Below are 25,283 nucleotides of genomic sequence, written 5' to 3'. Positions count from 1 at the left end.
ACTTCAAAAACACACCACCGGTAAAAGTACTTTTTTTTTAGCGCTTGGGATTTTAATTTTCAAAAGTAGAAATGAAAGTGCTTGTAAAGAAACATTTGATTCTGCTTCTTGACAAATCTCCGCTAATCTCCCCGCCGACACGCAGCAGCAGCAGCATCAGCATCAGCGTCGGTCGCCGCCGCTCGTTGCCCTGCTTGGCATTCAGCGGCGCCCTCGTCTCTTTGGCTGGCTCTTTTGTTTGCCCGCGCTGATTGGAGGGCCTCTGGTTAATTTAGATGCAGGGAAGCGGTGACAGAAGAGGGGCTTATTAGGGCCGTGAGCCCATCCCGCCTTAAGTGCAGAGTCTCCAGCTCCATTTTCATTTGCCTCCATTATTGAATTTGCCGGCTTCTCATTCGCCCTGATTGCATTTTGTGTCACCTCTAAAAAATAGAAGAAGATAAAAAACCCGGCCTCCCCGAGAGGTACTGTGACACTCAGATGGGAGACTTCCGTTATGATGGCAGAGACATGCAAAAGTTTAGAGTTTGACTCTCTACCGTAAAGTAGAACGGTGTTTGTGTCTGTGAGACGGGGGGCGAGGCTGACAGACGGGCGGAGGAAAAGAGTGATGGCAGGGATTCATTTAGCATCCATTGAATCTTTAAAAGTAAAAAAAAAGAAGAGAGAAAATGAATGTCATCTCCGCCTCCACCTTTCGGCTGCCTCCTCCAGCACCTACACAGCCTCCATAATCTCCTAACACCAAGCATTTTTCATAAGGATTCATCGCAAAACAATATCATTCCAGACTGAGAAATTTAATCAGGGGGCTTTAAAACACAATTATGGTTATCGGGGAGGACACGGCGGCATCGCGAGAGAGGAGTGTGTGTGTGTGTGTGTGTGTGTGTGTGTGTGTGTGTGTGTGGGGGGGGGGGGGGGGGGTGAAGATGGAGGGGGACCTCCCCCGCGCTGTCTGCGCCCTCGCGCTCCTCTCCCATTTGTCACCGAGCACAATATCTCTTTGGCTGGCAGAGCTAATAATGGAGAAGTGGGGAAACGGGACTCTGGAGACCCACCTCCGCTTTGCCGCGAAGATCAGATAAGTTCTCCTGGAGTCGCTGGGCCCCCGAGCCACGGTGGGTTTGGCTCGCGAGGATCGGATCCTTCCTAAAAACACATGGCGCACCCGTCAGACAGCTTTTTAGGTGTGTGAATAATACGGGTCTTTATAGACGCTGCCCACTTTGCACTCTGAGAAAGTTCATTTCATTTCGGTCACTCGCACCGAAGCCCCTCTGCTGACGCTTTGCTTTTTTTTCCGTGCCTCGAGGCAAACTAGTCGCCGTTTTCTGTCTCTATTATCTTGGCGATCTGCAGCCATTTATCTACCAGCGGCTTGTTTGCAGTCTGGAGACTTAACAGTTTATTCATGGGATTTGAGGAGTCGTTTTCACTTAAGCAGCTACTTTCTCAACAGCCTCTGTGTTGTTGTTTTTTTTTCTTTTCTTTCTCCCCCCTCTTTAGAGTAAACATGCTTGGAGGCACTGTACAGTGGAGTGCTTCACAATTACACACAGTGGGTTTCCTGAGAGACCGACTGCTTGTTTTCCACTCAAGTCGTACCTCAAATCGCAGGGTTTCTTAGTCTTACTGTAAATTGGCCGAGGAGAGAAATCCACAACTTAATTTAAATTACGGGTTTCGATTTTTGGTGACACACACACACAACCACGCAGACCCTACTGCACCCAAAGCACCAATTAACCATCCCATTTGTTTGCAAAAACTTCCTCTCCCACAAATTGAACTGGCCTTGTTCTCTTCCTGCTGAAGCGCCGTTCATTCACGACAGGTGCATTGTGGGCATTCCAGCCATAAGATGAAAGAGGCTTTTTTGCTGGTTTTGCAATCTTTATTTAGCCTCTTTTTGTTTTCACGTCCATCCTTCTCAGCGCTGTATTTTCCTAGAGACATTACTATCTGGGGGGGGGTTGAAAATGTTGCTCGGGACATAAAGGACTTGAACACAATCTCTCCTCCTCTCTCCGACTTCACTTCATTGGCTCTCATGCGAGTCATTATTTTCCGGAGTTGCAGATTTGTTGCAGTTGTGTAATGTTCATCGGTGTTCCCTGAAGAGGTTGCACTCTAAGAAAATGAAGGCAATTTGTATCACCCCCCCCCCCACTCCCCAGTTCGGCACCTTCTGTCATGCCAGCTGTCTGCGCTGTGTCGCTGGCTATGCAGAGCGCTGGGAACTGATGCATGCAAATGACTGCAAAAGGGCTTACACACATCCCGTAAATTCTCAAGTAAAAGCTCTTCAAACAATGCCGTGGCGTGCCGGGTCCACAATAAAAGCTTTAAAAACACGTGTGTGTGGGGGTGAAATGACTCGGCTGAAATTCAACACTTCCTGTAAATATTAAGAGGTAACGTGTCCATGGCTGAGAGGCTCTGCTGAGCACTGGAAGACTAAAATACCATAAGAACATGTGACACAAATGCAAAGATGTTTCACACTGGGGCTGATTACCAGAACGTATGCAAGTCTTTCATTAGGCCTATTCCCAACGAAGGTCTTCTGTGGCCCAAAGCGTGCACGTAATTGCTATGCTATGTATTTACTGCTACGTATTTACATTGCAAAGGACACCAGAAAGAGGTCGACGCCTCTGAGCCACTGAAAGGCTTCTTAATGGGAAACACGTGAGCCGGAGGTTAGCAGATGGATTGACAGCAGCTCAGCGCCGACGAGAAAAGATTTGATTTATTTCAACATGCATGCACATTATCCTGCATTTATCAATAATGGCTAATAACAGAGCTAATTGAAATAGTAGCAGATTAGAAAACAAATGCAACATAGAGCAGGGAACATAGAGGTAAAGGCATGTCTCTAATGCTATAAAGTCTTTTAAATCTATTCATGGAATAAATTATATGTATAAAGAAGAACATGACCTTTTTAAATGACTTCTCATTTGCAGCGCTACAATGGATTCTTGCTGGGATTTCTATAAAGAGGATGCATCTTACTTTCTTTTTTTTATTTGGGGGGGAATTTTTTTAATTTATTTTTTTAATGACAAAAAAAAAAAAGGGATGGGGGCATCCTCCCAAGCACCGAGAGATTAATTGGCATTTAAAAGGCAAAGCCTCGGCTTAGCTCTCACGCTCTGCCTGCAAAATGCGAGGCTTTGTCGACCCGACGCAGCCGAGCTCTGAGAGGCTTTCTGCCGTTGGACCGGAGGTGTTCGTCGTAGGGGTTCTTTATGTCTTTTCATTTTAGATGGCTGCGTGTGCAGTGGGCATCTACGGGCTTTTCCTGAGCTGGTCTGGTTTTTGTAAGTGTGTCTGCGTGCTGCTCAAGAAAAAGAGGAGCGCCCGACTGTGGAGGGAAAGAATGATCATCTCGATTTCCCCGTTCCCCGTGCTCAGCAAGTCGGCCCATCAGCGGAGTGAGGAAGTACACTGGGTGCGGGAGGGGGTGTGGCTGGGTTCGGGGCAGGGGGACGACAAGGATGGAGAGATGAAAAGAGCAGAGTGGAATGGCCCGAGCGGCCGGGCTCCGCTTGAGTCGTGCGATACGTGACAATAACGGGGAACGCACGGACTCATCAGGCCAGGACGGATCACCATTACGGCCTTATTCATCAGCATAATTAGGGAGAGGAAGAGATGTGGGACAAGTGGCTAGCAGCACTGATGAAAACTCATCAGCAGGCTCCCTATAGAGCTATGGCCACTGATTGGTGCTGGGGCCATCATTGCCTGGAAACTACTCCAAACTAGGGGCTCTTCGCTCTGCTGAACGACAGTAAAATGAACTTAATTGGCTTTGCAAAGACAACCTGGCACAGGGATCATTTTTACTTCCTTAACAGTCTGTGCCCTTCTCTGGTTCGAGGGCGTGTGATGCACAATGCAAATAAATACGACCAAAGAATCTCACACCACGTCGCCTCTCCGGCCCTTGAGCTCAAGCCCAAATTGGTGGCCATTGTTGCTTTTTTTTTTCTTTCTTTTTTTATAGTTCTACAGAATCATTCAAGTGTCACCCGGAGTATTGTCAGAGCACTCTGCTTCTCTCTTTGCACTCCTCACTCTTTTGGCGCGTCTTAGTTCAGTGGTGTAGAAGAAAGCCCGACTGCTTGTTCCCCTGATTTAAAGTCGCGGCTCAGTGCAAAAGGTGAAATATGAATGGAAACACGAGAGGTGTGAAGAGGTCACGTCCTCGCTCTATTCCCCATCACAATCAGCTTTTCTCAAGCGCTACGTCGTTCATTTCAGACCAATTTTTCTGCCCTTTAATTGGTCAATTTATCAACTTTAATGGCAACACACCAGCTTGTGTTTCTCTTGTGTAATGCATTTTGTGTTCCGCAAAGTTATAATTGGCAAACCCTCAGAATTACCGGGGCTTGGAGATATATTTGGTGATATTTATTGATTTGAATGGCACAAATATAAAGTTAAATCAAGGTCTGAGAAAATACAGTCAGTTTGCACCGACCGTACCGTCCATCTGCAGTATGGTAACCCTTATATGTCTACTTTGTATGAAACATTCGTTTGGTGTTGTGTAGTCTTTGCATGCGTGCCGTTGTTTAACTCACCCCTCTTCTTACTTAAGCGAATGGTACGTTCCCGTTTCGATGCGGCTGAAAACATTAAAACGTGACTTGTTGTTGTGAGGAGAAGGTGGCGGCCCGATGTGAGCATCTGGGTTTCATTTCTCAATTTCAGTTCGGTTTGAAACGGTTGACGTTGATTCTTTTTTTTTTTGGCAATAAAGCCTCGTTGCATCATTGCAACAACCCGTTTGAAGTTTCACAGCGCCCTTTAGGCGGGGTGTTTGCAGGAACTCATAATTGGGGCAATGATGGGACAGGATGACGTGGAGGAAAAGACACAAAGTCATTCATAAGTATATTCAGTTTGATATGATAAACATCTCCTAATCATCTTCTCCTCCGCCGATCACCTCGCGTCACGCCGCGCGGCTTCAAACCTAATCTCTGATTTGACACGACACTTTTAGCTTTCGCTCGGTGAGATTCTCCCTCCGTCACAGCGAGGCACTTTGTGTCACTGCCAAGGGAGGTGTAGCAAATCGCTCCACCAGAAACACTCTTGAACCCAACATGACCCGAGCATATGGCGGAGCCCTCAGCGGGCCGCACGGAACCGGCGTCGCTGGGAACTGTGTCGCCCAGCAAAGCGCCCGGCTGAACTGACTATCAAAAGGGAAGATGAGGGCTTCTCTTTTTGTCTGATATCAGCCCGCTTTAGACGCTGCGGAGCTCATTCAAGCATGATTAGCATCAATAGTGCAGGAATTGAAAGAAGCAATGAGGAGCTAGGCACAGTGATGAGATCTGTGGTGAGTTTCCAACAGCTCTTCTGTTAGGTGAACACAGGGTTAAAGTGCTGCTGCAGAGCTCCTTTTGGAGAAAATCTGATCTCTTGGACGCCTCCTTCTGGAAGTTTTTCTAGAAGAGGCTCTGAGGAACGCCTGAGAATCCCCCCAGGAAGAGCTGGAACACATTGCTTTGGAGAAGGGCAGTCCGGGCAGCCGAACCTCGATCTAGACCCGGGCCCCTGATAAGCGGAAGACAACGGATGGACATTTTAGTCTACAAGTTAAAAATAAGTGAATTTCTCATTATCTTGGTCCTGAGCAGCAGCACCTTTTGGATTTCCTGTTAAAGAAATTCTTGTCACTGTCAGCCACTGCTATTCACGCCAGCCAGTCAGTCCTTTTCCTTTTCACTCTGAAAAATGATTAAATCCAAATGTTCACCCTTCATATTGTTGGGTCTGCACCCACAGCAGGTGCTGTTGAAGTCCACATAAAGTCTGCCCTTCTAAACTACACCATGAAGCTCACTGGAGGAGCCCGTCAAGTCAAGACAATTACAAGTAACAAATACAGTGAATAGATCACTTCCTGATCAGAAGCCTTGTCTTTAGAGCAAATGAGTCGCACACGTCCTTCGCCTCACAGAGCAGCACCAGTAAAAGTCTATTTATGGAAAAGATTTGGAAGTTATCACTTTGAATATTTTAAATTGTATTTAATTGTTTTAACCTTAGCAATAACCTCTCTCTCCCTCATGTTCTCCTCATATCTCCGTTCCCTCCCTCCCTCCCTCCCTCCCTACATCTCACCCCTCCACCTCCTCTCTCCCTCCGTCGCTCTGATGCAGGACAATGGCTTTTATGACTACCTCGTAACTCAAAGCCGTGTGGAGGGGGGGGGGGGGGGGGGGGGGGGGCATGTTCGGCTGTAGATCTCCCGACCTGATGGAAAGATCGAAGCGTGGAGGTGGGGGTGCAGAGGGGAGGGGGCGGGCGGCGGCGGTGCAGGACTGTCGGCGCGTTAATGAACGACCACACCGATGCCGGCTCGCCGTCCCGCTGGAAGACTTAGTGGCCGTTGCCCCGGATGGACGGCAGAGGTGGCAATTTGTCTCTCAGCGAGCAGACGGGATCTGGACACAAGCACTTAAAAGAGCATTTGGGACGGTGCTGGGCGGGTCGCACAGAAAGATGGCTCCCCATAAAACAGCGAAATGGATTTTCTCTGTCATACCTTTCAAATGTAGAAATTATTACTTCAGAAAAGTTATGAAAAATGTGCACCGTCTCATTTGTGTCGCTCTCAAAAAGTTTTGTCTCAAATTTGGAGAAAAACAAAAAACAATGCAGCTGCTGCGTTCCTCCGATGTCAGAGTTCATCGCTCTTCTCCATCATCAAGTGTTCAGCGCGTCGCGTCGCGCCGCCTTCAGAAGTCTCGTTTTCGTCTCGTTGACGCATTAGAGTCAAAGGTTTCTACGGAGGGAATTATCGATATCTCTTTTTATCACCTCATTATTCAGAAAATACTGTCAACAGCCATACAAAATCAATTCCACCATGTTTGAACAAACCCCTCTCAGAATATAGAGAGAGGAATGGAAGTGTCCAGTTTGCCGTATGTAAGCGCTACTGAAGGGAAGCCTTTAAAGTTAACTAATTGATATGAAACTTCCACAGTTGATTACTCACATCAAGACATTTTGGAGATCATAATATGCTTGTTCAGTAAATTGCTCAGAAATCTGTCCAGTCTGGGATGTCGCTTGCGTAACGCTCATTTCTTTTTAAAATGACATCAAAGCATGCTGACAGTGCGGTCCACGTTATTTGACTAAAGCATGGCCTGTCCCCCCCCCGTCCCCCCCGTCCTCCATGAATGTAAAACACCCCCTGATAAATCGTCCATTGTGACGGGAACATGATTACATGAAGCCGCGGCTGTAGGCCATTCAGCAGGCAGACGGAGCGCCGTGTCACCTCTAAGAGGGCTTTGAATAAATGTCCCCGTCTCTACCAAGGCCCACTTCTTTAATCAGGGTGTCGGATGGTAATGATTAGCTTCCTGCGTGCGCTCCTCTGCCGCCGAATCGTCCGCATAACTCATACGCTGTTAATAATCTGCCTGTGGAGATAATATCCTTCTTTACCGTTGGCTAATCCAGACCCGATTTAAACCACATTGTTACTTTTTTTTTTTTTTTTTTTTATATATATATGAAATTTAATTTATTGTGACAAGTACTTTCATGGAATCCGGCACTACTTCACATTCAAGGAGAAGAGGATGGAAGGTGATTGTATCTAAATCCCTCAACTAGGTTCAATAATACAGCCGGTGTCCCAGAGAGACCCTGATGGGGGCTGTTGTTTCCCTTCTGCCACGGGTCACGGCTTTGGATGGGGGGGGGGGGGGATTACTGCAGCATCATTTCATTCTGTGTCCATATCCAAATCCTGGATTAGTAACAGGGAGAGGGATTAGAATTACCTATCGTGCTCTACGCGCAGGCATCTGTTAAGGGCACTGGTCCTTGAATAGAAGCATACTTTTGCTATTAAGCAGATGCAGAATTCTGCCTTTGTCTTTGGTGTGCCGGCTCTCGGTTTGAGAGGTCAAGAGAGCTGCGATCCCTTCTTTTCTCCGAGTCCGTTTGAGGATCCGGGCCTGTTGTGAGCCGAGAGAGAGAGAGAGAGAGAGAGAGAGAGAGACAGAGAGAGAGAGAGAGAGAGAGAGACAGAGAGACAGAGAGAGCCCTTGAAGATAACAGTGCAACAATAAGAATGTCTTTACTCGCCAGAAATCAACGAGATGCACGAGAGAAACTTTACACCGGACTTATTTCATGAACAGTGTCCTCGATGAGGACGCATGTAACGCTCCAGTGTACTATTTCACTTTTAATTAACACAACAAGTATCTGGTGTCTTCCAGTGACATTCAAACTCATTAACTATCAAGCTAAATTAAATTCTATAACACTCCATTCATAATGAAGAGTTTACACCGGCTGGAGTTCCTTTGGTTTTGTTTTGTGAGATCCGTGGACTCTTTTCATTTTGTTATTTCTTGCTCAGTAGTTCTTTATGGAACATCATTGTCTGTGGAAGTGGCATTGAATTACCGCGTTGCATTTGTCAATAACATTTATCTTCATGCTCAGATGGACTTCAGGGAACACTTAATGCAGCACAGTTGAGACAAAGGAGCTATGGGAGTTAACCTTGAAGTATTGATTTTCTGCCATCTTGTACATGTGCTGTATATCCACGCCTATGTGCTCATTTCTCTCCATATTTTTTCTCTCTTTCTCCCTGTGCAGAGATACTGAATGGGGGTGTTTATGTTGACCAGAACAAATTCCTGTGCCATGCGGACACCATCCACTGGCGTGACATTATCAAGAACCCCCAGGCTGAGCTGCTGGTGGTGCCGTCCAACAACAGCAACCTCGGATGTGAGTACCAGTGGAACCAGTAGCTTTGGATATATATTTTTTTTAAGGCTTCTTCTAACGGCAGGCCGCATGCCAACATGCTTTGGAAGCACACGCCCCACCAGCGGCGCTCGTGCCCCTTCTCTTTTTATTCATTCCGTTTGCCTGGCGGCTATTTGGAAGCGAAATCACATAGTGTTAGATCAACGTGTGAACCTTTCCATTGTAGTGGTGTGGTAGCGGCTCTGCAGCGAGGCCCATGGAGCTGCTGTCTGCTGTGCTCTTTTTAAATCTCAGTGAATCTGACAGCTGGTTTGAAGCTGCCCACTTCTCCTGGTGCCCCCCCCACCCCCCCCACACACACACCCTCTTCGTGGTACCCGCAGTCCCCCCAGCTTCCCCCCTGCTTTGGACATATCAGGCGTCGCTATCCGGCGGACATTCTGTGTCTTCTCGAACTTTTATTTTCTGCACATTTGTGGAGGAGCCTCTTGCTCATTTCAAGACGCAGACGAGGGGGAAATCATAGTGAAGCATAGTTTCTTGGTGCCCTCTGCGTCGTGTCGGGGGGTGAATAGGGACAGCCGAGGCGAGACAATGTCAAAGCTTCTTTGATGGAAACGCTCGGCGCCCTTTCTTTGCTTCCAGACAGAATCTGCGTAGCGTTGACTCTCGACATCAGCAAAGGCGGTGAGACGTCGTGGCGGAGCTGGTTGCCAAAATTCAGGGTTTTTAAAAGACAGTTTTAAGAACAATATGTGTAAAAGACATTTTGTTGACGGAATGGCTGTGATGGAGGAGGAGGAGGATGAAAAACAGCAAAGAACAGAGGAGGTGGGCCAAACAAATGACAAGAGAGCGTGTGGGAGTCGAGGTTGCCAAATTGGGGCCCTTTGCCAGCGTCGTAGTCGGTATTTAACATTAACAACCCCACAGTGGGAGTGGTTGATGGGGCCGGGTGACAATCTGCTGTGCTATTCCACTCACTCTGTAATTAACCCGTAGTCAATTAAGTGTTGATGATGGGCCACTGGCAGACGAGGGCTGTTAATGCTCTGTCAGGTCCCACTTTGCCTGTGCCAGCGCTTGATGGAAGGGAGTAGAAGCCTGTCTCTCAAGCCTCTGTTTTCAACAGGCCACAAGTCGCCACAATGGCTCCGGGTCTATTGTCGGATGAGCGTAGGAGATTCAACAGATCTGTCAGGAGGGGGGAAGTTTTAAGGGTGTGCGTGACACGCGTGACTACACTTTTAGGCCTTTATTTTTGCGAGGGGGCTGTGCTTCCATGTCCATTTGTGTCAAAACTACATCTTAAGTTTGCTGAGGAGTTGTCTGAAGCGCAGTCCGTGTGTCCGTGTGTGTGTGTGTGTGTGTGTGTGTGTGTGTGTGTGTGTGTGTGTGTGTGTGTGTTCTGCAGGCAGACGCTGTCATCGCTCATGTAACGGACGATGCTGGGGCCATCAAGAAGACCAATGTCAAACCTGTGAGTATGCGCACACACACACACACACACACACACACACACACACATGGCCTGCTAACTAAAGTGGGACCAATAGGGCATCACAGACACTGACTTAAAGGAATAGTTCATTTTGATGAAGCTCTGCACAGACAGAGGCTGATATCAATCATCTCATTCTAAGAACAACATGTTATTCAGTGAGTTTTAGGGATATTTTTTCGATGTTTTCACTCTAGACAGAGCCAGGATGACTGTTCCTCCGACAGCCGTCTCTTTATTACTTCTGTAAATTGAAGTCTAGGCTTCTGAAGTTCTGCTAGTTCGTTTAAGACAGTGTATTTTAACTGTTTGGATTAAATGTAGGTCATTCTGCTTTAAAATAATCTATAATCTGCTTTAATCTGCGTTGACTCAGATGTCATATGTCTGGGCTGTTAGACCAAAATCACCCTTAAATTCAATAAGTCAACTCATGAATGTAACAAAAGAAGTGAACAATGGACAAAAGAGGAAGGAAGGAAATGTTGCTCCTCTGTTTAATTGCAGTTCTATTCGTGTCGTCAGGACCTAGAGAGGAACTGGCCTGTTTTTCTCAGACTAACACAGACTAATAGACTACAGGGCCTTGTTGTTTTTTTTTTTGTTTTTTTTCACTACTGCATCATTATGTTCCCAGCACAGTAGAGAGTGAGCACAGCAGTTTTAAATGCCTCCTGCTGACTCGCTGGCTGCTGTGTCTCGTGCTCGACCGATGACTGTGTGGGAGGCCGTTCTTTAGCGCGAGCGTCGGAGCTACTTTGATGCAATAGGTGCGAGTCACATCCAAGTGTTTGTACTCCACTGTTAACACTGACTAATACGGCTTCCTTTCAAACAGTTTTTATATTACGAATGCAGGAGAGGGAGTTCATATTTCCCTGGATGCCACAAATTGGCATAGCAGCAAAAAAAACAAAAAACAAGCAGGCTTTCAGGGAATTACCAGCACAGTTGGAAGGTGTCTTTGGCCAATCGGTCCGCTTGGCAGAAAACGCTCATTGTATAAACACAGATATGATGAATCAGTGGGGTCCATGAACTTTATTTTTTAAAACTTTATTTACCGACAGCGTCCGGACTTTCACTGCGGTTGGGGGATGAAAGGCTCGTTCAGGGGCACCTCCAGAGCAGCTGTTGAAAGGGGAGACGGTGTTTTTCTGTTTTTTTTTGTTACGGTCCGTCTGGGCATCCGTGCCGGTGACACCGTGGTCACGACCCCGCTTGTCTGACCTTTAGCTTGTTGAAGGCCCTCGTTTGTTTTCCGCCCGCGTTCCGCGTCGGCCGACGTTTGCGTGCCGCTGTAACGCGGGAGGAAGGTCGAGGGGTGGTGGCGTTGTCCCTTTTGTGTGTGAGTGAGAATGTGCGTGTCAGACCTTTTCAAATCCCTGTCTTCTCACTTCCTGGGCAGTGACAAAGACGGTGTGTGCAGAGCAGTGTGACGGTCGATGCTTCGGGCCTTACGTCAGCGACTGCTGCCATCGCGAGTGTGCCGGCGGCTGCTCGGGCCCCAAGGACACGGACTGCTTCGTACGTCACCAACACACACACACACACACACACACACACACACACACTGCTGCCCTGTTTATATCTCCTTTTCTTTCCTAACTTTCGTTCTCTCTTTTCTGCCCCAAAGACCAAAAAAAGAACGTCACTATCCTCGTCTCCTTTTTCATCCCTCCGCGTCTTTTTGCGCAACATCTGTTTGTCATCCTCACCCGCCTGAAAATGATCCACTTTGTTTACCGGCTGATAAATTGTTTGTCATTTTACAGGGGCTGTAAAAGTCTTCCACGGCGGGCGCTCTTCAAACGAACAAATTGGTGATTCAGTGTTTCAATTAGTGGCCCTTTTATCACCTCAACTTCTTCCTATTTCGCAAACTCGCGCACGTCGCGCGGCCACACGCCGACGGAGACGATATTGTAGTTGTAATTCACAGGAAGGCTCATCCAATTCAATTACCGCCGTTTCAGCCTGTGGCCACAGACGGCAAAACACTTAGGAGGTTTATGGGAAAACATTTCACCATTTACATCATGACCGCGGATCAATGGCTCCAATTTTTCTCCCATTTGGCGTTCAAAGAGACGAGGGACGGCTGCGCCACCCGCGTGCCTCAGACCGACGTAAAAATGAAATGCTGCCGTAATACTCTTTCACCCCCCGGTGATTTATGCGAGAAACATCGCAACCCTCTCCCTCGCCTTACCTCGCCACGTTTCCCGCCATGCACCCCCCCCTCCCAGTGGGAAATCTGGCCAGCATCCTCTGCCTTTCTGCTTAACTGTGGTTGCGTGCTCCCTGCAGGCCTGCACCAATTTCAACGACAGCGGAGCGTGTGTGACCCAGTGCCCTCAGCCGTTTGTGTACAACCCCACGTCTTTCCAGTTAGAGCACAACCCCAGAGCCAAGTACACCTACGGAGCCTTTTGTGTGAAGAAATGCCCACGTAAGTCTGCTTCAAGTCATAACGCACATCCATGCTGCAAGTAGATCAGCCACGACACTGCAAGAACACAGATGCTCATTATGATGCTCATAATTAAGTTTTATAGGCTGTGTGCTGATGTCCATTGAAGAGGCATTCAGCCTCTTATCTATCCTGAAATAAGATCCCAGACAATTATTGCAAGTCAAGATAAATTACTCAGACATAAATAAATTGCGCATCTCAATCAACTAGTTGCTCCGCCATCTGTTTCAGCTTCTGGCAGCTGAAAAGAAAGCAAATTGTAGTTCTTCCTCTCCCAGATATGGAGTCAGAGTGCTGTGGTAATTCAGCGAGCGTGCATTAAAAGTCAAGCTACATCAACAGATTGTATATTCAAGTTCCACTGATCATCAAATGAGCATACACCAGTCGCATTTTCCCACAGCCGCTCCCAAGTACTAATTTGATTCATTGCTTTTCCTGAGCAACGTAGCCCTAGCCCATTAGTTTTGATCATTATTCAAACGTGATTAAAATACAATCAAGAGGAGGTTTAGAGGAGTCTGAAGGCTACACTCTGACGTCCATGACATGACGCCGCTCGACTACAAGTCAACTAACGCTCTTTCTTGTCTGTCGCGGTCAGATAATTTCGTGGTGGACCACAGCTCCTGTGTCAGAGCGTGTCCGAGCAACAAGATGGAAGTGGAGGAGAACCGCATCAAAATGTGCATCCCCTGCACCGACATCTGTCCTAAAGGTAAACCAAGACCGATGCAGCATAACACAGATGTCCGTTCATTAGACTGGGGTGTGTTCGTCACTCGTAACTGGTGGCCGTTGCCGTGTGAGACACTCTTGACAACAGACAGATGTTCCGGTGAATAATGTGGAAGTTTTGCTCATTGAGATGAAAATCAGGTTGATATTTAATTCTCCTGCTTCCCCCACTTCCTGGCCTACTGCACTGCATTTACTGTATGCACTAGAGCTTATGCGGTTAAACCATTTTAATCTAATAGCTTTATGCTAACAGTGATGATACTGGATCAACAGAGGCCCCAGGAATTACTTAAAACGCTTTATAGGAAATGTAATTCATCTTTACGGGAGCCAGCTTTTTAAAAAAAATAAAATAAATTATATATATTACATATATATACATGTTTACACTAAATATACAGCCGGATTATTTCTTCTAATGTACCCACTTAAATCTTGTATCATTTTTGGGTACGTCCAGTTAATACCTGCATCTGTACAGGAATGATGAACTCATTTCTACAGCTTCAAAGACATTCAGTAAAATGTTATGACTGGATTCTTCTATGTTGTTGATTTCAAGCATATACAGTTATGACTTAATACTAAATATTCTGTATTTGTTAGGCATGTATCGATGCATTATTCAAAGGCATGAACGTCATTTAGCCCCCTTCTCATATTACCTGCGTGAATATCAACTGTAACACTCATTTCACATCGGAGGACGACAAAAGCGCCGTAAATGAAGGTCACATGCTCGCCATGTTAATTAACATGAAATGCTCCCGTGAGGAGACGCTGCTGCTGTTACCTGCGCAGTAATTACAACTCATTTTTTCGCGAGTGTGAGCTAAATGCCTCAAACGTCTAATGTGAAATTAAACGACATTACTTCAGGTCAATACGGAGGATTAGCCCCTTCACCGCAGCGGTCCCACAAACTGAGGTGCCCTTTTTCCTTTTTGGGTTTCCTCCGGGCTCCACGTACGGAGCCTCCACTGATTGGCTAATCTCTTGATTACATCGTCACGCAGCAGGCAGGGGTTAATGAGGGATAGCCCAAGGAACTGGGGGAAATGATAACAAATTAACATTTCAGATATGGAATTGGCTGGTATAAATCACTATCAAAAACTGGTTACACCACTTAATGCGAGCCTTATTCATCATCCCCTCCGCCTCTGTCAGAAATACTTGGCTCACACCAGACCGCAAGTGTAATTAATGCAGATGTAATGAATTCATTATAGGGTGGGATTGGCGGTGGATTGGCCCGTGCTTTCATCAAAAGAATTTCAATGCATGGAGAGGGGCCGTGGCCTTGCCAATGCACCAAAGCAGGCGTATATTTTCATAAAAGGGAATCAACGTGACAAATAGCTAATAGGAGTTTCTCAAAAATGAGGTCTCCGCTGTACAAGGGCACTTTGGATATACACTACAGTAGGTAATTCATACCTAAGGCAGCTTAGTAATTTCAATAATGCGTGGTTGTGTTCCGTCAGTGTGCGATGGCATTGGGACGGGCAGCCTGCAGACGGCTCAAACCGTGGACGCCAGCAATATCGATAAGTTTGTCAACTGCACCAAAATCAACGGCAACCTCATCTTCCTCATTACGGGCATTAAAGGGTGAGTGGCAGCTCACACACTTACTTTAATACTAGTTTTAGTCAATGCAGTCTGTCATCGGATTACACAGAACGTGTCATATCTGGATGAAGATGGTGTTCACCTGTCTGTGTTGTTCTTCAGGGACATGTATCACGGGATCGGACCTCTGGACCCTGAACGCCTCAACGTGTTCCGCACTGTGAAAGAGATCACAGGTGAGACTGCCTCACCGGAGTCACCATGGAAAAACTGAAAAACAAAACAATATCATCCCGTTGTGTGTGTGTGTGTGTGTGTGTGTGTGTGTGTGTGTGTGTGTGTGTGTGTGTGTGTGTGTGTGTGTGTGTGTGTGTGTGTGTGTGTGTGTGTGTGTGTGTGTCGTCTCCGAGGCAATAAAAGAAAGCTTTAAGGAGAAAGTGTAAAGCAGATTTTTGTCAGTGAACTCTTAAAGGTCCTCTGGTGGATATTATGTTATGTGTGTGTGTGTGTGTGTGTGTGTGTGTGTGTGTGTGTAATAGTTGTACATGCTTACAGTAATGTGCTGCTGTGTGTGTGTGTGTGTGTGTGTGTGTGTGTGTGTGTGTGTGTGTGTGTGTGTGTGTGCGTGCGCATGCTTGAGTGTGTATTTATTCATTAACTATTAGAGGCCTTCAGGGATGAGCAATACCTCGTATACAAAATCTTTTGTCATATTAAACTGCGACTTGCAGTTGAGCCAAACAGCTAATGGAGTGAAACTGCATTTTCATAATGAAAACCCAAGCAATAAGAAAGAGCAATGGCCTCTCTATCCCAGCCATTTCCTGCTCCATCCCTTTAATGTCATCTCCACAGATCCTGATTTGATGTAATCTGTCATTAAAGGCAAGTGCAAGTGGACAGATTGTGCAGAGTATTAAATCCATTCTTTTAATTAGCGTATATTGTTTTCTTCAAGCACTTTTCTGTCTTTCTTTTGCTCAAGGTTCCTGTGTTCCTGCAGCAAATGCACTTTAGAAACTTAGACTTGAGGATGACTTGAAGTACGATTACTAATTGGCACATCTTTTTCTTCTTCTGTAGGTTTCCTCAACATCCAGTCTTGGCCTGAGAACATGACAGATCTTAGTGTTTTTTCCAGCCTGGCCACCATTGGAGGTAGATCTCTGTACAGGTATGTCCTGATGTCTCCCGCTTATAGCAGCCTAAAAACAAGGATTTATTTCATCTAACATTAGTCCTTTGTATGTATATATATATATATATATATTGTATTGATGGATATGTGCAAGTCATACCGAATGCAATTAAGGCAATACCATTCCTTCCAGTTGTCTCTTTGTCAACATATTCCATATGAGAGGAAGAAACAGAGTAAAAGAATAATTCACATCAAGTCTTCACAACCTTCTGTTGGTTGTTTTCAAGAATGGATGTAAACATGACAAAAGTGTTAATAATAAAAAAATAGGAAATAAGGACAGAGGAGATGAGAATAGAAATAAAAAGAAAACGACGTTGAGAACTTGTTGGACTAATTAATGCAGAAATAAGACCAAATTATAGATGATAAAAACAGACAGCAGCACAGGAAGAAAAGCTTTTTTCACAGTCGGGAAACACGGGACTGTCCGTCGGTCCAATCTTCCTCTCCAGCTCCAGAACCGTTTCCTTTCTGCACCAAATTCAGCGACGGCGTCATAAAACTGGATTACGTTACGTTACGTCCGTCTCTTGACTTTCTTCAAGGAAACTGATTATTTTTGCTCAACCCATCTCAACATGATTAAAAGATAAGCCACGATTTAATTGGGCTTTAAAAATGACTCCTTGTTGGTGCAACTCAGCCTCAGTGTTGCAGCATTACATTTTACATTCATACATGCTGAATGTTGTCGGCTGACCTCTCAGGCCTTCTTCTATGACGTCACCGTCTACATCTCTGCGCTCGCTTAGCATTTGACTTAATATGCAGCTCGCCTGCTGGCGCTCTGAGCCGTCTCTGAGCCGTCTCTCCCCTGGGTTTGGATGGCCACCGTTGGGGTTAACGAGCTGCCGGCCCATGTTGTTCTGCACAGAGGCTCTTTGAAGCGCTGCGGCTTTGATTAGCCCTGTTTTTGACAACGGGCTCTATGTTCGCTTACAAGTGGCGGATCCGAGGGACAGAGTCAAAGGAGATCCCTCCTTGTAGATGCCAGTGATGAACCTGAAGCTCAGCAATCCTTCAGCGTCTCTCTTTGTGCTGTATTTCTTTTTTTCTTTGTCGTTCCCCTCTGATGCTTTTCTCTACTTTTCCCACCGTCTCTCTTTGTCTGCTTCGTTCTCCTCTTGTCTGGCTGTTATCTTTCCGTTCCCTCTCTTCTGCTCCCCTTTTCTGCCCATCTTTTTGGACGTTCTTACCCCCTCTCTGCTTCCTCCTGCTTCCTCAATAACCTCTTCAACCTCTTTTTCTCGTCTCCCGCAGCGGAAGTGGCATTTCTCTGTTGATCCTGAAGCAGCGCTGGATCTCCTCGCTTCAGTTCCAGTCGCTGGACGAGATCAGCGCGGGAAACGTCTACATCTTCAACAACAGCCGCCTGTGCTTCTACAACACCGTCAACTGGACGTCGCTCTTCAGGACCACGAGCCAGAAAGTGCTCATCCGCAACAACCGGGATCCGAAGGAATGCAGTGAGTAGTCCCGTCTGCAACGATCTGCACATTACAGCATCTTAAAATGCATGGGCAAGGTGCTACCAGACCTGTTCTCTCAGCCCTCGAATTATTTACAAGCTTAGATTCACCACATATTTCCTGCAAATCCAACCCCCGACCTTCCACGCAGACGTGCCCGTTTCCAAGGCGGCTGTGTCACTGGTGTCCGCCGCTCTTTGGCCGATGAAAGCCCTCATTCAGCTCCATGTGAGGAAAGTGCTTAATGCGTCCTGCACAGAGGTGGATTAGGCTCGCTGCCTCCGCGGGGGACGTGTCCACCTGATGGAATGATGAATGGTCCACATGTGGCTTCTAGCTGAACATGGTGGAAACACAGTGAGAGGGACGAAGGTCTAATAACAGGAGGGACACACCTCCGTGGTTTTGTAATTACTTGCGTATGGCGTTATTATCTCGAAGTCACCCTTCTGTCTTCTTTGACGGCGCAGTTACACTTTGGCGACAGCGACGCTCACCGTTAGAAAAGGACAGAGATAACTGGAAAACACAAACACGGAAGCTGCCAGGCCGCGGTTGATATCATTAGCCAGCTAATGAGTGCAGCGCGTGTGTGTGTGTGTTAGAGATCGATCAATGGGGCCTTACACAGGCCTCTTCATTAGGCGCAACCCCCCTGTCTACCATTGACTGCTCGGCTGTTGACACTCCCGGGGACGTGGGTGTCGCTCACCGGATGGAGGACACGGCGAGTCCCATGAAACGGCATCGATTGTTGTGTTTCGACTGTGGAGGGAAAAAAAAAGGAGGGCTCCGGGTCCTGATTGGGGCGTTGTTTCGTGGCCGAGGCGCGGGGAATACCAATGCTCCCTCGCACAGCTGTGCAGCCGCACACAAACGTGCATGCATGCGCAGACGCACGCAGCTCCCGCTCGTCTCCTCGGTATGAATACAGAATAGACGCACACATATCGGAACAAGTGAGCACAAACACTCGCATCCAGTCCCTAAATTAAATTGCTCATAATAAACCGTTATTAGATACATTTCACTTTGCTCCCGCTTGTATTATTGGTCGATCGGGAGCAATATATACACCGTATCATGTTTCCAGTATGCTTGAATTGCATTATGTGTGTGTGTGTGTGTGTGTGTGCAGGCTACAGCAGTGTGTATCTATGTCTGCGTATAGTTTTCTGATCTGTTTCTTCACGTCCTTTCTCTCCACAGCTCAGCAGCGGATGGTGTGCGATCAGATGTGCTCAGACGACGGGTGCTGGGGCCCGGGGCCCGACCAGTGTCTCTCCTGCCGATATTTCAGACGAGGTCGCGCCTGTGTGGAGTCCTGCAACCTTTTCGACGAGTGAGTAGTCGAATCGCAAAAAACGCACATATTCGATAAGAGCGTTTTCCTGCATGTCAGACGGTGGTGGCTTCAGGAGGCTGCGTTCATTCTCGTTGCACACAGCCATACATGACGAGCAGAGGAAGTAAAATCAATTTAAACAGCGTTGACGCGTGAGAATGAACTCAAAGCGTTCTCAAAAGCTCTGGAGGAGGAGAGTCTAATTGCAGATTTGGCATGAATGTAATGAGATGAACCAATGAGCGATTTGTCTCTGTGAACAGTTAAAGGAACATTTGGCTGTGCGTAACATCCATAGTCCAAAACCAATTTGAATATATTGTTGAGGTATTATATTTTATCACAAATTGCCCATTTGGGCTGACGGACGAGGGTGTTTACAGCGCCGAGCTGTGAAATAACTGACATTTGCGACAAAGGCCCTTTGAGTGTCCTCACAATCCACTGATGTTCTGTTTTCGGCGTGAATAATTGCATTCAGGGCGTTGCTTGATGCCGCCGAGAGGCACATCAAAAAGATCGCTACCAGCTCACCTGGGGAGAAACCCGTCTTTGTAGACGTATGTCCCATTGTTTTGTGCTGCTCTTGAATGAACGAGGAGATGGTGTGAATCACAACACTTGAAAGCATCCATCCAAAGTAAGACTGTACCGGCAGCGTCTGCCACGAGATAAATATGACTTTCTCGCGAGCAGCGATGTCAAGCTTCTGTTCTCCCCCGGGGAGAAGAGGAGAGAGTCCACGGGAGTGCGAGAGGGGAGGGGTGCGCGAGAGCGAGCAACCCTCGGTCATGTTGACTTGTTGCCGGTCCTTTTCCCGGCACCGTTTGTGGGAGGGTGGCTTTGAAGTTGCCGGGAAAAACAGCTCACAGCGAAGGCTTTGAAGAAGACTGGTGAGGATGAGGCGCGTGTCAGGGAGCTGCTGGAGCACACTTGTTTGCTACACTGTAAATACAGTCAGTCGCATTCAACAGGCTCACTTCTTGCTTTGCGCCACTGGCCTGAATTGTGGAATCGAACAGTCCATAACCTAAAGGTTTGCCAGGTGTAAGACCTCACCACCTGCAAAGCACCTTATGTATCTTTGGCAGATGAAGGGTAACTTTCTTGAGATGAAAACTTTGGATAGCCTGTATTTTTTCCCTCCTGGTGACTACTTCTTTATGCTCTCTGTCTCAAGCACATACAAAACTTAAATTTCATGAATTTAGCTAGCTAAATGTTATTTATTGACAAATACTGTAGTTGGTGTCCGTGTGCTTGTACCCTTCTGTAAATGACTCTTAAGAGGTTCTGTTAGTAAGGTGAATATTTCCTACAAACCTTTTTCTTTGTTATCCAAGTTAATCACTTCCTGCTAGCTTTATTTTGTAAGTGCCTTTTTTATGTTTTGGGTCCTTTTATTTTGAAGTCCTTCTGGTGAAACCGGAAGCAGATACAACTCTCGTCAGAGTATAGTAGCTTGACTTCGGATTTAGAAAAGTGAGATAATTGACGGTGTAGAATAAAAGAAAAGTGTTATAAAATATTTCTCTGCAATAAGAGTTTATTAATTAACGGTTAAGCGCCTAGCGGGAACGGGAACAAGGTATTGTGTGTTTATTGTGTGTTTTATGTATTACTGTTTCAACTAACGTTAGATGCTAATGTTAGCTTAGCAGGGATAGCTAAATGACTAAGCTGTAATTTTAAGCTAATGCTAGATTTCGGTTTTTACATGTGCTTTTGAAAAGTATATATGAGAGAAAATGTTTAATTAATGCTCCCATGTATGTTTAAATGTAATTTGTAATATATATTTCAGACAGTAAAAACTAAATACAGACCATGCTTCAACACAGACAGTTAGGTATGAACTTAAAAAGGAACTCTGTCCTCCATAATGTTTTTTAGTTTGGAACTGATTGAATAACGCTGCCTTTTAAAGTGAAGAAATTTACAATTTCCATCACTTTTGAGTAAGTTCCTACAGTATCGTGCTTGTGGTTGAGGCGCGTGTCAGTTTGGAAGTTGTAGTATAGTGTCATCTGCATAAAGTGTACAGTTTCATATCGCTTCTTGCTTCAGCAGTCTAGTTAATGATTGGTTCCCATACCATGCGCTTAGTTACTGTATATGGGGTTCTTCTGTGTGTCGCTTTGCATTTGCTCTGAATCTGTTGTACTGGACTGTATATCTCTACAGATTTGAGTGTTTGTAAGCTCATTAAATATGTTGCCAAGTTGGTGATTTAAAACTTTTAAGATTCCACAGCTCGCCCTCATTATATGTCTCCATTCTTAATGAGGAAAGGCATTAATTCCCTTTAGTTTATACATCTGTTGAATAAAACAAAGGTGGAGCGAAGGAGTGCAAGAGGGGAAAAGAAACCGGCTGAGAGGGTGTCCACTGGGGTAGGAGAGGAAGGGAGGAAGCGGATTAGGAAGGCGTTGAAAGTGTTTAATTAAAAAAGTTGCTCTGGTGGGTTGGCCATGCTCTGGTTTGCAGGAGGTTTGGAGGTCTGAATAGTAGCCACAGTGCTGCTTAAATTCCTGCTAAAACAGGGCTAATCCCTCATCAGGCCGCCCCCTGACGGGGCCTTGGCGCACACTTCCAGCCGTGAAGGGGGCCAATCAGGAGGAACGGCATCAACGGAATGGAAATGACCCTGGAGAGCACCACTGCCGAGGTCTTTGTCTCTCACCCGTTCTCCTCAATGTATTTTTCTTTTCTTTTCCCTCAACCAACAAAAGAGATATCTCTGCACTGCCCGGGCCCTTTTCTAAAGGATTCCCCCAGACGGAGCTTCCAGTAGAGAAATCTAATTTATTTTGGAACCAGGGAAAGAAAGACAAGGGAGCAACGTAAATATAGAGCAACGGGAGTTTCCTTTGAGTCCACCAGATCATTATTAATAAAAAGACTACGTGATGTTTGGATGTTTGAGACAAACTGCTGTGAACATGACCGACCATTCAGACCATTAGAATAATGCCCTCGCATTAAGGCTCAGCAAAAAGGGGAATCTAGTTTTTATCATCGAATGTCGGATTTTCTTTTTTTGTAGCTTTTAGGACGAAGTCTAAAAGGTTTTCATCTAATATTCACCACATGAAGATGCATAAAACACTCAGCGCAGTGCAATATCGCAGCGCAAGATCACATAAAAACAGCTCACAGGGAGGAATCTGTTGGATCTTTATTCCACCCTAGTAGCATCCCGTGCAAAGACAAACAACACGCACGCTGAGAGTCACTCTCATTATCTCAGCACTGTGAGAAAGAGGCTTGTTTGTAACTGGGTGAATCCTCCTCTGAGGGTGTCCATCCTCCGCATCGGCCGATCGATCCCTCTGATGTGAAAAGTGGTTTTGATCGGCAGCGGTTGTTATTGACAGCGGCCATCCTCTCGCTCGCCGCAGACGCCTGCACTTCAAAAAAAACGAAGATAATGGGGCCGACTCTGACACAAACAAAGGGAGAAATTTATGGATCGGGTGCATGCGCACACAAACACACACACACACATATAGGGGATGCATGGGTATGGCCTGAAGCGCTGTGCGGCTCATGGCGGTGTAATTGCAGTGTAAAACCCAATATTGAGCTCTATTGTTTGCCTCTATTCCTCCAGATGTCTTAAGTGGGAAAACAAAACCATCATGAACTACGTGCACCGCTCTACTTGGCTAAATAAACAGTCGGGTAGAGCTCCTACCGGTTGCTGCAATGATTCTTGGATTTGATTAAAGGATGAAAAGCAAATATCTCTGACTTACGTTTTCTCTCTGTTCTCCACGCTCGCCTGCCTCAAGCTTCTTCTTTCTCCTCATCTGCATACTCTCTCTGTACCTCCCCTTCACCTTATCCATAAGCAGCGTCCGTCCACGCCCTCTCCCCCGCCACCCTTCCCTCTTCTTCACTCCCCCCCCCCCCCCTCTCTCTCCACGCATCCCCTCGTGTTTGCCCATGAGTTAAAAAGCTGTTCATTATTCATGGGCCTTCTCTGTCAGCATATTGACCACACTAAGCCTTTAACTTGATCAAATAGTCTTAGGCACCGAGCTGCCCTGCGTGCCCCCTCTGCCAGAGGGCACTCCAGCAGTCACTGCAATTAGGAATCGCGGAGATGGGCACGAGTAAATGAAGCGTAGACCTTGCCTTTTCTTGATGCCGTTTAAAATCAAAAGGCAGCTATGTACAGCTTTCGCTCGTACCCACACTGCATACTTAAAAATCCTCTCTCAGCAGGCTCTTAATCAATATTTCAATGTGGATACGCGCTCAAATCTATAATACATGCTCCTCTTTCTCCATTTCCCTATCTCTATCAGGGAAATGCGTGAGTTTGCCAATGGATCTGTGTGCCTGGAGTGTGATAGCCAGTGTGAGAAGCTGGATGGGAACACCATGACATGCCTTGGCCAGGTAAGACACCCCCGAATCCTCTTCAGACAGCCTCACACTCAACTCCCTTTTCACCTAATGATACTTTCTAGAGGGATGCTTTTTTTTAACTTTTAGATTAAAACCACTCCTCATTTTTTTTCTGTACAAGATAGTCCCGTATCTTCTGCGTGCTTAAGTGGATTTTCCAACTTATTTTTGTGGGAGTCTATCTGTTTTGCGCACAGGATCTCAGAAGATATAAGTGCTGTGTTTGCAAAGGTGAGTGCTAGGTTAATGGGAGGAATGATAAACTACCGTGGCTACTTTCGGAGGCATGCTTTTGGCAAGCACGCATACATACACTCAAAACAGCAAAATGAGATTAGTTTCTGACCTTCCCGTAAAGTCACTTTTAGATGTGATCACACCAAGCCTCCAAAACGTTAGAAATTCCCGTTAACATGTTCGAAGAGATGCATCTAAAAAACTAGCTGACATGTGCTCATATTAGGATAAACTCAGGCACATTTTAAACCACTTCAGCAAATAGTCTAAACAAAAAATGTCCTGAAAATTAAGAAATAACTCATCTTACCCTTTAGGGGTCGTGAGCCCAAAAGTTATTCGCCATGCATAACATTACATTTGCAGCGCTGCATTCCAGAAAGTTGTATCGAAATGCGCCGCTTGACTTACTTTGTGGAATTTCGCGTTGTGTGAGTAACGTTTTATGACCGCGTCTGGAGAGAGAGAGAGAGAGAATAAGAGATGAAGAGGGAGGGAGACTCCTCAAGGAGGCGCAGAGAGGCGGCAGGCTTTGAGATGCTGGTCACAGCCGAGTAGTAAATAACACCGGAGTCAATCATCCACAGGCGCTCTCACACACACAGACACATGCACACAGACACACACACACACAGACACACGCACACAGACACACACACACAGACACAGACACATGCACACAGACGTGCTCCGATGCATCTGTATGTGCACGCACACGGCCGGACATGCAAAGTGAGAATAATGTTTATTGATGGCGTGTGTCTCCGTGTGTCAAACTGTGAGAGGCTGTCCGTCAGGTCACTGTGGTCGTCATTAGCAACAGTGCGCGGCGCGAAAAACTCCCAGCGCCCAGAATACAACAGTGCGTCTTGACAACAAGTCTTGCATACACACACACACACACACACACGTACACAATTGTAAGTTCACACACTGCTATCGTACTTCAGTCAACACAGGCGACGCTTCAAACCCGCGCGTAAACACACACCGAGCACAGTCAGTGTTTCTCTTCTTTCACACACACACACACACACACACACACACACTATCCATCTTACTTATTCATGATCCCGCTGCAGCTGAGCTCGTGCTCAGTCACCACTTGTCATCTCCATCGCATTCGACGCGCCGCGCTTTGACACGACCTGATTCTTTATGCGTTTTGCCAATTTGAACAGGGGTGCAGCGGAATACACTCCTGGAAATTGTGCTCAACACATTATAAAGCCCTGAATGGTATTCATGTGGGTCCTGCCGGGCCACATTAGCCGTGGTAGGAAGTGAGCAAATTGACCCGATTCGCCAGGTTTGAGTTTGATTCTGCTCAATTCTATTCTCTCCTCTCATATATCTTTCTATTCCTCCATTCTTCCCTCTTGCTTTTTCCCTTAACTTTATTTCCTTCACCTCTTTGCCCATTATTTTTAAACATTTCTTTCTCTCTGTTGAATCCCCCTCTTTCCATCTTACTAATCCCTTTACTGCGCCCTCTTATTTCTTTATTCCTCCCTTGTACACCACCTCCTCCT

The 25,283-nt window shown here is 46.3% G+C and overlaps 1 protein-coding gene across 4 annotated transcripts in view; it reads left to right on the top strand.

The window, feature by feature from the left end:
- The window catches only part of LOC137879205 (receptor tyrosine-protein kinase erbB-4-like), a 194,179-nt gene that overhangs the window by 117,670 nt on the left and 51,226 nt on the right, over positions 1-25,283 (top strand). For all 4 annotated transcript variants that reach the window (XR_011103711.1, XM_068719870.1, XM_068719871.1 and 1 more), the window contains exons 4-14: positions 8,671-8,805; positions 10,202-10,267; positions 11,697-11,815; positions 12,599-12,740; positions 13,369-13,482; positions 14,993-15,119; positions 15,243-15,316; positions 16,164-16,254; positions 17,545-17,750; positions 18,963-19,095; positions 23,412-23,505. Coding sequence is in view for 3 of the 4 variants with exons in the window: in XM_068719870.1 (XP_068575971.1) it covers positions 8,671-8,805; positions 10,202-10,267; positions 11,697-11,815; positions 12,599-12,740; positions 13,369-13,482; positions 14,993-15,119; positions 15,243-15,316; positions 16,164-16,254; positions 17,545-17,750; positions 18,963-19,095; positions 23,412-23,505 (1,301 nt within the window). In the remaining variant the exon portion in view is untranslated. The remainder of the gene's footprint in view (positions 1-8,670; positions 8,806-10,201; positions 10,268-11,696; positions 11,816-12,598; positions 12,741-13,368; positions 13,483-14,992; positions 15,120-15,242; positions 15,317-16,163; positions 16,255-17,544; positions 17,751-18,962; positions 19,096-23,411; positions 23,506-25,283) is intronic.

Source organism: Cebidichthys violaceus, unplaced genomic scaffold (assembly GCF_023349555.1).
Source record: "Cebidichthys violaceus isolate CVI_PGR_0920_01 unplaced genomic scaffold, fCebVio1.0.p SCAF_24, whole genome shotgun sequence".
Taxonomy (NCBI): Eukaryota; Metazoa; Chordata; class Actinopteri; order Perciformes; family Stichaeidae; genus Cebidichthys; species Cebidichthys violaceus.
This window is presented reverse-complemented; position numbering and strand designations above follow the sequence as displayed.